Consider the following 13,044-nt stretch of genomic DNA (forward strand, 5'->3'; position numbering starts at 1 on the left):
CTGTTTGATGCAAGCTGCAGTGCAGATGCTGATCTATCACATTTCTAATGGGGTAAGGCTCTGCTATCTCATGCATTGATTTAGGTCCTGTGGCCCACTGTGGCAGCTTTGATCATCCAGTATCTTACCAGTAGCCAAATAAAAACTGGTTTATTGCTTCTGGGGCTCAATAGCTAATGCAGAATAGTAGAGATGAGCAGGGTCATTATCTCCTTAACAGCAAGAATGACACTGGGAACACTCTCACAAAAGAAACAGAGGAGAATCTTAGGTATTTTGGAATCATGTTTTTATGACTTATCAACTTTTGCATTGAAATGTTTTTCAAAAGAATAAGTGGGGGAAGGCCAAAGGTAAAACATAGCAGCTTACCTGGAAACAACAGCCAACAGTTTAAATGTAAATGTAAGATTATACTGCCTACACTTTCAGAAGAGGAAGTAATTTATGGTGAATGGATGTGGGAAGATTCAACTGTGGTTATGCTGGGGGCGTTAATCTCTCTATTTGGATAGCCAGAATCTGAAACAGTACACTTAGTTGTGGCTTACACCTAGTGGTTTTGATACCTTTGGGAAAAAGCATCAAAAACTACTTTGAAGGCAGACTTCACAAAATGAAAAAAATATTTATTCACTGTGTTCCTGGTTTAAGTTTGTTGAACTTACATCTTGGCTATAGGCAAAATACTTATTCACTCGTCCATGTGTTAATTTTGAACTTTATCTTTCCCAATTTAGATCCAGTGTTAAAGTTGAATCTCTGTGCTACATTCAGTGAAAATTTGCAAAACCCTTGCCAATTTCCTTGTACTTTGCTGACAATCTCATTAATTCTATGAAACACGACCCCCCCCCCATCTCTGCTTCTGTTTTCTAATTTAATTACATAAAATAATGTCTTAAATGAAAGATCCAAACCAGATAACACAAAAGAATGTAATTCATCTCAGCACTTATAATGAAAAGGCAAACACCTAGCAGGTGTTATCTCATTGGTAAATATTAAAATCAAGTGAGAATCTCATTTTCATTTAAAGGACAACAATAAAATGACTAATACAGTCAAGCAATCCACTGTGGATTCCATCAGTTGATTACCTGAATAATGTTGCTTTCTTTATCTTTTTAGAGATTCAACACACTTGCACATAAAATCATTGTATCTGTGAATAGAAGAGTACAATCTTCAGCTAAATTTTTTTGAGGAAGTTAGGTAGATGGTATCTAATCAGCCAGGAAGGAATTTGGGTAGACATCCCTACTCTTGCAAAAAGTGCTGCAAGGTTGTTAAGGAAAACGTGCTGTCAAGACTTGCTCTGTAATTCATTCCAAAGCACATCCAGGAGCATGACGGTAATAGGATGTTAGCTCAGATCTGAGTCATAACTCCTACCAAATCTTCATTTTCTGAGAGACACAAGTATTTTATACAGGTGTCCATCAAAGGGCTATTTTGATGTGACTAAGTGAGATTAATTTAACATGTAACATCTTTTTATTTAGTGATCTCTCACTATAAAAATCAGGCAAGGTTCATAATACATGTAAAACAAATATTGCTTTTGAAATAACAATTAAAAGCATGTGCCTCTTATGGAGCCCAAAATAAGATCAATGTCTCTTGCAATTGAAGAGCATGACAAAAGCAGCAAGTTTAAAAGCAGAGAGTTACAGGGTTAAGGCTTGGAACATCAGATCTGAGGAAGTAGCTGAACATTTTCTATTATACTGATTAGAAAACGTAGGGTTACATATACTTTCAGAGTTCCAATCTGCATTCGTAAAAAGGAATTACAACATTATACACAAATTATAAGGGACAATGCTATTGCATCTATTGACTGTCAGCAGTGTTAATTTCCAACATTATAGTTATTTGTCTTTGGTTGGGTTCTTAATGCTATTTAAAGAGTTCTTTCCCCACCCTCTATGTGATTCTTCCTGCTACAAAAGAGCCTTTTATTTAAAAAACTTCTCAATGATTACAGAACACATTTATTTATTATTCAGATGGCTCATTTATTAAGAATAAATAATTCAAATATATTTTCTTCTGTTCAATTAACACATTAGCAGTTGCAGCATATATGGAAAGTAATGTTTATATTTACACTCATTTCTCAGGCTGTTTGTTCTATTCTACTTGACGGCCACCCTACTTATTTATTAAAAGCTCCTGAACTGAATAAGTCTCTAGAGAAATGCTTGCAAACTTCTAGAGAGGAAATGAAATCCGTGGTAGCAGTAGCGAAATGCTACATCATTCTGTTCAGGTCCTCTAATGTTCAAGGCAAGTTTAAACCCATGGAGCAAAAGAGCAAATAATCAGGAAGGCCCTAGGCCTAGTTCAAACTTGTTGTAAAGAAGCATAAATTACATCAGTGTCGTTGCTGCTGCATTTGGCACACATAAAAACTATTACTTTATATGACTAGAAAAAAGAAATTTTACTTCCATTCTATTGAAAAAGTGGATACTTATTTCTCGATTGCAATACTGGACTTTTATGTAGCGTATTAAAATGCATGCTCTATAATGCTTTAAAATGTATTTTCTTTAAAATGGCAGATATGTTCCTCTCCCTTTTGTTTTCCCAACAGGAAAACATATTGCCATTTTTTTTTGGTAATACATACCGTATTTTAAATGTAATCAGATTTAGATTCCTGTGCTGTGTGTTTTGGGGTTTTTTTGTTTTTAAACTATATAGTAAGTTTAAAATTGTTTGAATCATGGTTTTAGGCACCCAATCAGATTATGTGCTTCCCATTTTTGGTTTTATGCAAACATAGAGCAATATCCTAAAATAAAGCAATAAAAACCTGTGAACCTTAGACCCTGATCCTCTAATGAATCCTATAATGGGGTTTGCTATAGGATCTGCATTATGTATATTTATGCACTGAAATCTTTTGTATGGATGATAAAGTGCTTTTTATAACACTGAAAAAGAATTTGCTTTTATGGTTTCCTTTATTTTTGATGCCTAAGTTGTTTTTTAATTAATGGAGTCTAATACCCTTAACAATAGCATAATAGCACTTTGTACCTGAATATTCCTGCTAAACTGTCTCTTCTTTATTACTTAGGAAAACTAATATTCACCATGATATTGTTAACTTTTATTTAGAAAACATGGTCATTATGATAGTTAAAACTCCCAGCTAAATATCTGATAATCATGAGGTAGGATTTCTTCAGCAAACTCTGTCTGTCAGGGTTAAATCCCTTCCTCCAGCAGTGTCTTGAATCCACCCTAGAGAAATTATGTTAAAAATAATCTTTACATCTCTAGACTCAGATGGATCTTTCTGATTGACTGCCTCTGATACCAGGTCCATGTCAATAATTCTCAGTGAATGCATGGCTATGACCTTTTCCCCCTTGTTTTAGAATTTCTATTTTATAAGACAAATAAAACATGTCAGAACAAAGTGGTCGTTCTAGACACGTGAATGGATGGATCTCAGGTCAGAGGTAATCCTTCAGCAAAGTCTTGCTTGAGACTAAATAATACATTTCCCTACTGTAATCGTTCTGTCACAAATGTACAGAAGCAGAAATGGCAAGATGCACTCCTTCAATTACACAGTGATAAGGCAGAAAGAGTAAAATGAGTAAAGGATTTTCAACTTGCTTGCTTAAACCCTGGTAAAGGCTGGAGAAGCCAATAGACACACCTAGTTGCAAAGCAGCATAAAATGTAGGACTTAATGGCAATTATTTACTTTAAATTTCTCCGTAGTGCTACATTATCGTTATTGTTTGTGAATATTTCTATCCATCTACATCCATCACTTGTATAAGACACCACCAGAAGAGTGTAGAACACCCAGGCTGTCATGCCAACAAATAAACGCAATCAGGTAAAAAGGAGAACAGTTTTTGATTAAGGTACCACAGCAGAAATTAGTTTTTGATTCCAACACCAATATAATGTTATCTATTGGTGAAGTGTCTTCATCTTTTGTACCTCAGCTCCCTGCCTGTGGAATAGGGTAACATTTGTCATGTTTCATTTCATTGTTATCTGTCTTATTTATTTAGTCTCTAAGTTGGCTGAGAAGAAAGATGCATCTTCCTGTACAGCATCTACCTTGTAAACCCACTTTCTAGATACCACCACCAAATCAGTTATATTATGGATTGTTAGTAGTAAGTTAATTCTTAAAAAGCAATCTTTTCTAATTTTATCTTCCTCAAATTCTTGTTAGTTCACTCTATGAAAATACTCTCCTCTGAATTTGTTGCTGTGTTTATATGTACACTATTTTAATATGTTAGTCCGTAGGTCTATTTCTAACCGTTCAGAAAGTAGGATATTGCATTATGGACTTCGGTTGCTGCTTGTCACATAGCTATTTGCTTGGTTTGTTTGTTTGGGTTTTTTAATCAACAAACTAAAATGCCATAGATCTTAAAGTTCCTTCTGTGTCTTCGCAGTCTGACTGCTGTAAATACGGACAATTTTGGCCAGGACCACATGGATTTACCCTGTAGTTTCCATTCATGTTGATAAGTTAAATCTCTCTGTACTACATTTACTATTTGCCCCCAGGTTATGGATGCTTGGGCACTCAGCACAGCAGTGCACCTTTAAAAAAGATCAGCTGCAGTGTACACAGCTGGTTTCACAAGACAGGTAGTGGTGTGCTCCCAGCTGGGCATCAGGAAGCATGGTCAAGCCTTGTATCATACACTGGAAGTGCTTTTGAGCTCTTTGCAGGAAACTCTTACTGTGCATACATAGCAAACATTGGAACATTTAACACTTTGGGGATGGAGGAGTATCCTCCCGACTAACAGAAGTGACTTATAATAGCTGAACTCCTCGTCAAAAAAATCCTGTTCTGCACAAACATGAGAAACAACTGAATGCTGGCAAAAATGATTCCTTCTGTGCATAGTTGTCAGGTATGCCAAATTATTTTACTGCTGATTTTCCCTGATTTTTCTTTATGCCTGTTCCAATCTAACTCACAATAGAGATTACAGGAAAGCAGATTCCTTAACTAATTAGATGAGCAACAAAAAAGAGCATTAGGAGTCTATCCCAACTGGTGTATCTTGAATTTTTTTTTGTCTGGATGAAATGGAACAGTAAACGTGTATTTCCAGTCTCATTCTCTAGCAGATGAAGTGTTACATCTTAGGTTTGGAAAAGGGCTTGGGTCCTTCTCACTGTGTCCCGTCCTCCCTTTTCAGGGTGTGTGGTTGGAAGGAGGAGGAGGGAATCTAACCTTCCATCTACTCAAAGTGATTTGCTCAGTGAATCATGCTTCTAGCAATGCATATAGAGAAAGGTAATGGCAAGGAATAATGGTAAAGACCCAAACCGAAAATATTTTACCCAATGATTGTGATGTCCTTCTTCTAAGTGTCACATGGGGTTACGTAGAATGGACCCCAGTCCTGCTCTTTGGTACCTATTATTCAACTAACACTGCTACCATTTCATTAAAGCAGCGTGAACTTGTCCTCTGTCAGAATGGCAACACTCACATAATCAAGTGATTAACCAGCAGAACTGCAGCTCTAACATCTGCTTTACTTGCTTTGCAGAGTTAGGTGGCTTGGATGAGCAATTATGGGATAGAGCACAAGTAAGACAACACCTGATGCAGGGAGGGGACCCTGCAATAATTCCTTGTGGCTCTTACAGCCTGTACATAGCTGTAATTTTACAACTAGTATAGCTTATGCTTACAGTGAGCGTGCTCGCTTTTGTCTGTGCTTTCCCTCCAGCATCTCTCAGACCCCTGCAGTCCTGGGCATGACTCTCACCTGGGTGTAATTTCGGAGACCCCACCACACAGCTCTCCTTGCCCACACTCCTCCCAGCCACACCCGGCCACTCGCCACCTCTGGGGGTTGAAATCTTGCCTGGTTCCTGTTCATTTCTCCACTTTACCAAAACCAATGGTGATTTGTCCTCTTCCTCCCACAAAATCACTTCACATTCTCCTCCCGAGCTTTCTTCCCACCTCGGGTTTCCGAGGTTTCCTATTTCTCCTCCAAATTGACTAAACTGTTGCTCCATCTTCCCGGAGTGTTCCCTTCTTCCAGACACCGCCTCTTCCCGCCCCGGTGCCCCCTGCGTCCTCCACCAGAGCCGCTTCCCGCCGGCCCCGCTCCCGCCGCCGGCCCTTCCCCACCTCCGCCCCGGCTGCGGCCCCGCCCCGCCGCGCGGGCACCGGCGGCACCTGCTCGAGCAGGTGCGCGAGGCCGCCCCGCCCCTCCCAGCCGGGCCCGGCGGCGGCGCTGCCCCCTCGGCAGAGCCCGGCGCCCCCCGCCTCCGCTCATGAATATTCACACCTCCCCTCCCCGTGACGTCGCCGCGGTCCCGGGGCGGGCGCCGGAGCCGCCCCGGTGCTGGCAGTGAGGGCGAATGACGGCGCGGCGGCAGCCTGCTCGCTCCCGCCCGCCGCCTCGCCCCGCAGACAGCCGCCGGGAGCCGCCGCGCAGAGGGCCGGCGCCGCGGCGGGGATGCGGCCGTGCGGCTGCCGCTGCCGCTGCTGGGGGCCGGCGGCGTTCCTCCTCCTGCTGGTGTTGCTGGGGCCGGAGCCGGGGCTGGGCAGCCCGCTCGCCGCCAAAGGCAGGTACCGCGGGCGGCGGCCCCGGGGCGAGCGGGAGCGCCGGGGCGGGGGCGCCGCCGCCCGCCAGCCCGCGGACGGCGCGCAAGTACTTGGGCGGCGGGGCCGGGGGGGGGGGGACCGCGGTGCCCCCGCCCGGGCCGGGAGGAGAGGGGCCGCGCCGCCGCTCTGCCGCGGGCTCTGAGAGGAGCCGTCACCCTGCGGCGGGGGGGCGCGACCCTCCCCGGAGAGGCGGCGAAGCAGAAAGTTTGGGGGGGGGGGGTATCGGGCGAGTGGGAGGGGGCGCGGGGCCGCGGCGCTGGCGGCTGCGCCCGGGCCGCTTCCTCGGCCGGTTCCCGGCAACTCGTTGCCCGCTACTTTTTCGGGCGTGCCCGGCGGCGGCGGGGAGAGGGCGGCTGGAAGCCGCTGAGCTGAGCGGGGGGGGGCCGCTCCGGGAGTCGGGCGCGGGGGGACCGCGTGGGTCGGGGTCTCCCCCTGGAGGGAAGCGGCCCGGGAGGGCTGGCGGGAGGGGCGCGGGAGCAGACGGCGGCGGCCGTGAAGTTTTGTGGGAGGCCGTGGCTTCGGGCACCCGGAGCATCCGCGCCCCGCTGCCCCGGCGGCCCCGCCGCTCGGCGGAGGCGCGGGCTGCCGCGGAGATGCGAACCTCGCCGTCCGCAGCGCTGCCCCCGCCGCCCCCTCGGAAGGGTTCTGAGCTCCCGGGGGCCAGGGTCTTCTTTCCTTTGGTTTTCCTTTTCGTTGGTAGTGTTTTCTTGCAGGTCTGGTCTGACTTTCTAGCCCCGAGTTTTAAAAACTTAGTTTTGAGAACTCTCAGTTTATTTTACATTACCTAAAAGCGGTTCTAGTCTTCTTACTTTTATACGAGACTTTTGCCTTTTATTTTACTTGTGCATGCGTGTGGGAGAGACAAGGGAGGACTTAAGTGTTTGGCTCTTGTTTGTTTGTTTTCTTAAAAAGATAATTGCACGAGTCCTAACTCTGAGAGGAAACTGATTCTTTCCAGCAAGCATTGCCTTAACTTTAGATTAACCGCATGAATAGCAGAAAGTAACTGTAGGAAACTGCTACTTTTGTTACTCACCCAACCTGTATCTTCAGGTCCTGGCGGGATACAGTGTTTTCCGGGCAGATTAACTGTGTGATACAACAAATAACGTGGAACACTTTGATGGAGGGAAATTATTTTCCACCTGTTTATTTTCTTATGTATTTTAACATAATTATCTCGTTTTCTTTAGACGAGGATGCGAGTTTCTAGTTCGTGGGAGATGTCTTTTTAAATGCTGCAGGTAGTTCATCAGACAAACCGGAGTTGTTTTTCTTGGGTTCCACTTTGTGTTTGACCGCTGGAGGGCTGCAAAGAGCATTTTTGGATAACTAGCCACAATTTACCAGTATTTAGTATTTAAAAATAGACATTTTAAGGGTACTTCTATTGATATTGAAGTGCTCTAAGTTTCCACTTAATATTTTATATATCTTGTTTCTTAAAATTAGATATTGTCGGAGACTATAATACAGGATTAATAAATGAAATGATGTATCTTGTCACTGTATGAAGTTGATATCTGATATACTCTGTAGACTCTTCCTTCCCTCCCTGCCTTTCCCCAGCATTTTGTGGGTATCACACACACACTTGAGAAACTTGGTACTGTAATCATAAACTTGACTTTTAGTTTGAAGGTGGGTTCTTTCTGTCTGGAGATGCAGGTAGGATGTACTATGTACAAAGCTTCAGGTGCTTTAAGCATCCTGTTGTAGAGAGTAGCAAGGACAATCTAAGATAATGATCGTGAATCTCATCTCATCTACCTTTCTGCAGTCTGCTGCTGCTCATTTCAAAAACAAAACCAGTGCCCCCCTCCTTTCTCCACAGGTTTCTGGGGATGGGGAGAAGGATTACAGAAACAGTCCTGGCTCTCACGATTCACTCAGTAGAAAATAATTTATTTCACAAAATATCTCAAGGCTGAAAAATTTGTTTATTCTCCATAGAAAGGAAAAAACGCAAGACTCTCTAAAGTTTTTCCATGGAAAAACAACTATAAGAGGTATTGTCATAATGTTTAGTAGTGGTCAGTCACAGAACTTAATCTGTGTATTAAATATTCATATACAATTTATGGCTTTGTTAGCTTTCTAGCAGGTTGTTGACCCTGGGATCTTTATCATAGGTTCCAATAAAATCACCATTTTGGACAGAAAAATGGTTTCTTTAAAGTGTTTTCAGAGAGCTTTGTTCAAAAAGATGGAGTGGCACACTTTTTGCATTACCAAAATTGCATTAATGATGCCTGGAAATTGTTTGGACTCTCTCTCATGGTCCTCAGTTATGTAAAATAGAATGTGCAGAAGGGTAAGAATTCTTTTTTTTAGCACATTCAAAATTTATAGGTGCATGTGGTTGAAGACAGGGAGGAATACTACCTGCAGCATTTCACTTTTTCTTTCTGTTTTTTCTTAAATCTATGCATAAGGCTGATCTCTTAAATGGTTTACTATCGTATTCTAGTGTGTGTTATTAAACTACTCGGTGAAGTCCTAAAAAGGTTGCCATATCCAAATTCCTTGTGAGACCCAATTAGTCAGCTTTTCTACTTTGACTGTATTTGAACTTCATCATTAACATAAACATCATTTTAATCTTAATTTTTCAGTACAGCTGAAAGCATCTTGATCTGAATAACTAAGAATATTTGATTCCAATTAAATTAATTACATGGGCAAAACTTGAAGTCTTAGTCATTCAGGACACTTCCAAATCAATGGAACATTCAGTCCCGCTTGGCAAGTCTATTATGTGAATACATCTGATATGACTATCAGCAGTAGAAAAACAACTAACCCAGAGAGACAGAGCCAGCATAGTCTGCATGAAAGAAAGCTTAAAGCCTGGGGGGAAGAAATTGAAGGAAAATCTTTGAGAACATTCTAGACAAATCCCAGTGTCTGAATTTTTCTGTATAATGCTATGGTTTCTCGTAGGTTTTTTTTTTACAGTAAATAATCATGAAATACATTTCCATATCAGTTCAAAGGAGAGAGATAAAAATAAGAACCTTTTCTTCATCCTCATTCAAAATACATAAGAAGTAACATTTGGTGCACTGCTTAGATCAGAAGATGGGGGATGGAGCAACCTTGCTTTCTGTTGCTGGTGCTCACCAAGAAACCCTGGAAAACACATGTAAATGGTTTCATGTTTCTATTTTCTCAACAGTAAATGGAGATAGCAATATTCCTTTTCACAAATACTCTTTTTTTAAGTGTTTTGATTGAAAAGTAATTAATGAAAACTGACTTTTCTGTCTCATAGGATAAAAGATTCATCTGATTATGAAGTTTGGGTGTCAAGATAATGAAATGATTCAGAGGTCTCAAAAGACAAAAATCAGTATTTGATAACTGCTTTGGTATTCAGGTATTTGAGTATCAAAGACTGACAACTATATTTAAGTTGTCATTATGAAGCTAGAGAATGTTTGCCAGCTGTAATCGTATTGTTACCAATTTTAATTGCGTTATTTGGAAGGCTACCAGAACTGGGAACCTAAGAGCTTCAGAGCTTTCAAAGCATATTTCAACTGTAAGCAAAGCATGTGCCACTTAGAGAACACCCTGCAAGGTATGTCTTTTGTCACCAAACAATAAGTGTCATGAGCAGTGTGGAGTCATAGTTTTGTTGCCTTTTTTTTCTTGAAGTGACAGCTCTTGGAGTTCAAATTCAGTATCTGTATCTGGATAGACCTCCTCACGGCCAAGCTGTACACTTGAAAGTGGCCTCAGTTTTCTTTTTCCACCCTTTAAATATTTGGAAAAGTGTGTGAAAGCTGATTAGAATCTCTGAGGCACTGTCACCTTGTTCTGATAGTTTACTCTAAATGAAAACTTCTGTTGATGATCCAGTACTCCTCTGCATCTGTTAGGTGTTAAAAAAAGAGTGCAAATTACTAGTTTTATATAGTTATAACTTGGTGTGTGTTATGAAACAGACGTTATTACTAGAGCTCTTGAAAATGTTCATGATGATGTTATTTGATATGATAAAAAAATGTTAGAGGGTGAATTTTCTCCTGCGCTTTTTGTGTATCAGAGTTTCTATGCCAGATTGATAGGACATTTTGGAAAAGTAACTTCAAACCTCTAATTCCAGCTTCAGATACACTTGTTTTCCTCCCTTTGTACATTTATTCTTGGCTTCCTCTTGGTCCTCATTTTGACTTAGTTGCCTCAAAGTGGTTTGTTTCTGTTCCTTTTGTTTCCAAGAATGGTGTATTACAAGGCAGCAAATAGCTTGCCTGGCTCCTATAGAGTGTCTGAGTGGTGTAGCTAGCACTTCATTTAGTAGAGAGAGCTTCCCCACTGTGAAATAAGTAACGGGAAAATGAAAGATAAAATGCATTGTTTCTATAGCAAGCTAATTGCTAATGTCAAGTGTAGTTCCCTGTTGTCCATAGCCTATTTTTGCAAATATGTCATATATCAGGACTTGATTATTTAAAACACGTTTAATGTTACTTAATGTTATTGTAAGTGTAATTTTAAAAGACAAATTTTAAAACCCAGTAGCAGTGAGATTTGTCCTGGCTCAAATTTACAGTTTGTTTGTGACCATAAACTAGGTATAGCTCTTCTCGGAGACTTTTTTTTTTTTTCTCTCTGGTATCCTTAAAAAAGAGCAGCCTGAAAATAACAGGTAGGGGATATATACAAAGGGATCCTGGACTTACTTCTGGCTTTCCTAGTGATTGTCCTCAAATGGCAGTTTCTCAGTCTCTCTACTATCTTATCACTTTTTGATTTATTAATCAAAATTTAACAGAAAAAAAAAAAACCTTTAAAACAATTATAATCAATTTTCACAGGATACTTTAGAGGACATTAACAGCATTGAAAGATAAAATCCTTATTCAAGGTTCAGCTGGAGAAAAATCTTTGGTTTTGGATGTTGCACTTCAAGTAGAATCTGGACCTGCTGGAGTTGGTTCCAACAGAGAACAACGAGATTGGTAAGCCTAGAAAAAGTGACCTGACATGCTGAAGGAGTTGTGGTTAACTGAAAAGGAATTGAGGAACATGCAAACAGTTTTCAGGTATATAAAAAGCTCCTGCAAAGCAGAGGAGGAAATCATGTGCTCCATGCTCTCTGTGGGTAGGACCAGAAGTAAAGAGCAACAGGAAAGATTTAGGATAGACTTTAGGAAAAGCTTCTCTTGTATTTTTGTGCCTTTAACTGGAGAGTCATAAGTAATTGGAACAATATTAGCACATATAATAGACTAGACTTTTTGGGAGGGAGGAGAACGGATGCAGTGACCTCCTAAGGTAATCCCAAAATCTGAGCTTCAAACTACATGGAAAACATTGCAATGATTTTGCTACTGGAGAAAGAAAACAGTTGGAGGCAATATGGACCTTTTATTAAATGTTTTATCACCCAAGATGCTTCTTCAGGCACCTTGTACCATTCCTTGGCCTCTCTACAGATGCTGTCTGCAGACTAGCAGCCCTCCTTCAGTGGCAGCTGCTGCAGCTGTTCCTCTTCAGGACATTCTCATGCTCATTTGTGTGTTCTTCTAGATAAACCCCTTCCGTCCTCAGAAGGTACAGTGTTCCACAATTGTGAAGTAGTATCTCCTGCTGTTCTCTAGCATAGTTTACTGAATCACAGTCTAGAAATAGGTGTTTGAATCAAGCATATAGGATGTTCACATCTTTGATACCAAACAAACAGGCAACTTTATTCAGCTGTATTGGGTTTGTGTGGCAAGGTTTGGTAGTGGGGGAGCTACAGGGGCGGCTTCTGTGAGAAGCTGCTGGCAGCCTCCCCCATGTCCCACAGAGGCAATGCCAGCCGGCTCCAGGACGGACCCGCTGCTGGCCCAGGCCGAGCCCGTCAGCCACGGCGGTAGCGCCTCTGGGATAATGTATTTAAGGAGAGAAAAAACCCACTGAGCAATTGCAGCCAGGAGAGAGGAGTCGGCACATGGAGAGAACCAGCTCTGCAGAGCCCCAGGTCAGTGCAGGAGGAGGGCAGGAGGCGCTCCAGGCCCGGGGCAGAGGTTCCCCTGCAGCCCGTGGGGCAGCCCGTGGGGAGGCAGCTGTGCCCCGCACCCAGGGGGGTCCGCGGGGGAGCAGAGACCCACCTGCAGCCCGGGGGGGACCCCACGCCAGAGCAGGGGGTGCCCGGAGGAGGCTGCGACCCCCGTGGGAAGCCCGCGCTGGAGCAGGCTCCTGGCAGGACCTGTGGCCCTGTGGGGCACCCACGCCGGAGCGTTCTGTACCTGAAGGAAGGCACCCCATGGCAGACCTATGCTGGAGCAGTTTGTGATGAACTGCAGCCCATAGGAAGGACTCACATTGGAGAAAGTTTGTAGGGGAGTCTCCCATGGGAGGGACCCCATGCTGGAGCAGGGGAAGAGTGCAAGGAGTTCTCCCCCTGAGGAGGA

General features: G+C 42.7%; 1 protein-coding gene across 2 annotated transcripts in view; it reads left to right on the forward strand.

Annotated features, from left to right (window-relative positions):
- The first annotated feature begins 6,355 nt into the window (after positions 1-6,355).
- The window catches only part of CLSTN2 (calsyntenin 2), a 400,483-nt gene continuing 393,794 nt past the window's right edge, over positions 6,356-13,044 (forward strand). For both annotated transcript variants that reach the window (XM_074911635.1, XM_074911634.1), the window contains exon 1: positions 6,356-6,597. In XM_074911635.1, coding sequence (XP_074767736.1) covers positions 6,489-6,597 — 109 coding nt within the window. In that variant the 5' untranslated portion in view covers positions 6,356-6,488. The remainder of the gene's footprint in view (positions 6,598-13,044) is intronic.

Source organism: Athene noctua, chromosome 8 (assembly GCF_965140245.1).
Source record: "Athene noctua chromosome 8, bAthNoc1.hap1.1, whole genome shotgun sequence".
Classification (NCBI taxonomy): Eukaryota; Metazoa; Chordata; class Aves; order Strigiformes; family Strigidae; genus Athene; species Athene noctua.